Source organism: Andrena cerasifolii, chromosome 7 (assembly GCF_050908995.1).
Source record: "Andrena cerasifolii isolate SP2316 chromosome 7, iyAndCera1_principal, whole genome shotgun sequence".
Classification (NCBI taxonomy): domain Eukaryota; kingdom Metazoa; phylum Arthropoda; class Insecta; order Hymenoptera; family Andrenidae; genus Andrena; species Andrena cerasifolii.
The window spans coordinates 15,971,681-15,974,679 of NC_135124.1; the positions used below are offsets into that span (position 1 = coordinate 15,971,681).

Sequence of the window (2,999 nt, forward strand, 5' to 3'; positions counted from 1 at the left end):
TGCAGAGGAAGGGCACTCGATAGAATGCGATACGCGAACTCAGTTTCGATCGTAAACAAGCGGAGACGAATATACCGAATCGACGACCGAAGTGAACAAAGTGAACTGACCTGAACCACGCGTTCAGAGTTTATACACCGCAGTGATACCTGTCGGGCTTTGTGAATTTTATTGAAGTTAATGTATTGTAAAATATTTTGGACTACTTAGGTATTAAAGAATCGTCGATAGATTTAAGTTGCAAAATAATTGCACCTACGCGTTATTAGTAGGTGGAAGTGGGGTGGAGGATGATGATGAAGGAGAAACGATTACACAAGAGATTTCTAAAAAAAAGTTTTGCACATTTATTCTCACGATCGTACACATGTTGCTGCATGCATACTCCCGCTTTTCTCCCCTATCATACATATATACATCATATACGATATCTACCTTCGACGAGTAACAGTTTCTATGTACAATATTTTGATAAAAGTCGACGAGCCTCGATCGAGCAAACATCATTCTCCGGGGGCCCCCGCGAGTAAAATTAAACTTCATCCGCGCGACGTTCGTCAGCGTTAAAAGCTGGACTCGGATACAGAGTTTCAGCGAGCGCGGTGCTCTCGGATCGCCAACAACGAGATCATCTAAAATCGCCTATTTACACGAATCATTTAAATTACTCTCCTACGCAATCACGCATACAGATCGCGACCGAGAGTGTCCGCGTTGATCCTCGCGAGTCAGCAATCGCGTTTTGGTATCGGGGGTTGCGCCGAGCGGGCGAGCCGCTCGACTTAAAGCTATCGTTTACAACTGCGACGTGGGAAGATCCAGACGGAGAAGAAGAGAAAAGAAATAGAGCGACGGGAGAGATGAGTACAATGTCAACCCTCGCCGCGTACGCAATTCAACTGGGTTCGGAGTGGAGCGTTCCGGGCGCGCAGTTTCGCGTTCTGTACACTCTAGCATGTACAGTCCTCTAGATCCGCAGGACGCGAGTGAAATGTGAGCTTTCCGATGAGGCTCACTCGCTGGGAGAGTAAAAGTCCAAAAATGTATCTCTCACAGTGTCTACCAGATCCTTCAGCTCTGTCTGCCGGTTAGCACGGTGATCGGCTTGAGGAGCAGTTGCGGCGGGTTGTGCTGCATAGACCTGGTTTGCTGGACGATGGAGGAGTTGCAGATAGTGACCGGAGGCGAGTGCGGTGACATCGGCTCGGGGCTGCTTCCCGGCGAGGCAGTGGCTGAGGTTGGTTGACCCAGGATCGAAGGCTGATTAACGTGGTACCTCGCTGGTTGCGGGTTGTGCGCGAACACCGTGGCGGTGGTCTGGTGTTGCTGGTGGGCCGCCAACGTCCTCAGAGTGGAGTAGAAGTCGTATGGGTTGCTGGATACGGGGATGCTGGCCGGGTAGCCAGCGGTGGTCGGTGGCTGCAGCAGCCTCTCCATGGAGAACGGTCCATGGGCGGGCGACGCAGCGGTGGCTGGCAGCGGCTGAGGCTTGCAGGGCAAGCTGCTGGCCGAGCTGGTGGCTGCGCCGGGTAGCAAGCTCGCTGGGTAGCCGGCCGGCGTGGTGTACGGGCCGGCGGTCGGCGGATATCCCGCGGCTCGGTGCAGATACGGGAGGGTGTACAGAGACGCTGGCCACCCTGGCGGCGCGTACGGCGTAGGGTAAAGGCCGCCGAGGACGACGCTCCTCTTGAAAGCGGCCAGCCTTGATCTCGAGGCGGCGGTGGTCCTCCTGCGTAGCTTGCCGGTGGTACCACCGATGAACACGTCCTCGGAGCTCGGGTCAAGCATCCAGTAGTTACCCTTACCAGGGTCGTCGTAGTGGCGAGGCACCTTCACGAAGCACTTGTTCAGCGAGAGGTTGTGCCTGATGGAGTTCTGCCAGCCTTGCTTGTTGTTCTCATAGTACGGGAAGTGGCGCATGATATACTCGTAGATGCCGTTCAGGGTCAGCCGTTTCTCGGGACTCTGACGGATGGCCATCATGATCAGCGCGTTGTAGCTGTACGGTGGTTTCTCGCCCTTCTTCTTCTCGTCGCTGACGCGGTCCTTGGCACCCTTCTGTTCTGCGGCAGCGGTCGCGTTGATCGCGTTCGTCGAGCAGTCCAAGGGCGGCGTGTCGGTGCCGCCGTCACCAGTCACGTCCAGGTCGCAGGAATCCTCGCTGTCGTCCACATGGCCGACGTCCGGTGACACGGATCTGCTATCCGAGGGCGCGGGTGTCACCGCGCAAGCCTCCGGCACTATGCTGCGGATGCTGAAGTTGCTCTTCAGAGCAGCGCGGGGTGGCGGCGAGGCGGTCACCGTCTGCTGGTCGCCGGAACCCTCCATGTTCACCATCTCTCCTGAACGGATCGACGCACTGACAGTAAATCTCGCGGAACGTTAAAACACGACGAGATCGTTCCTCGGGCGCACAGGTTCCGGATAATCGTTTCACTGTGTCAGCTCGCGACGCCGACGGAACGGGGAAATCACACCACGGAAACTTCGTACGGAACGTCTCTACCCCCTTCTCTCTTGCTTCTTTGACTGATATAGTCTCTGGTCTCACCGAGAATCACTGCTGCGACGTTGCTCCTACGGAGCTTCCTCGCATATCTAGAGTATCCCCCGCCACCGGCAGTATTTATACCGTCGCCGAGGCCACGCCCATCGTGCGCCGAGGCGTGCGCATCGGGGCTCGGATGACGACCAATCCTGTGCGGACCCGGTCGCCCTTCGACGTCGGCTGACGATACCCCCTCCACGGTGTTTTGCGGCCAATGTTTGACAGCAAACAGTGCAAACAACCCGGAGGTTTCGACGGGGGCAGGGATTTTCGAAGGTGGACGATCGTGACGGCGCGGATGGTGGGGAGCGCAGCCGCAAACTAAACTCGACCCCGCGAACACCGCGTACACAAACAAATCCAAACGGGATCGCTTCTACGCCCTCTCACGAGGACGGAGCACGCAACCCTTCGGCGGGGTAGCGGACCCCCACCCTTTTCGTATACAGGA

At 56.5% G+C, this 2,999-nt stretch overlaps 1 protein-coding gene across 1 annotated transcript; it reads right to left on the reverse strand.

Moving 5' to 3' along the window:
* Positions 1-329: 329 nt before the first annotated feature.
* On the reverse strand, positions 330-2,579 carry LOC143371777 (uncharacterized). The gene has a single exon (XM_076817364.1). It carries the CDS (start codon positions 2,335-2,337, stop codon positions 1,072-1,074), a length of 1,266 nt encoding a protein of 421 aa, XP_076673479.1. The 5' UTR covers positions 2,338-2,579; the 3' UTR covers positions 330-1,071.
* Between the last annotated feature and the right edge of the window lie 420 nt (positions 2,580-2,999).

Coding starts and splice junctions, on each gene's coding strand:
- LOC143371777 (XM_076817364.1), bottom strand. CDS start 2,337: ATGGTGAACATGGAGGGTTCCGGCGACCAGCAGACGGTGACCGCCTCG.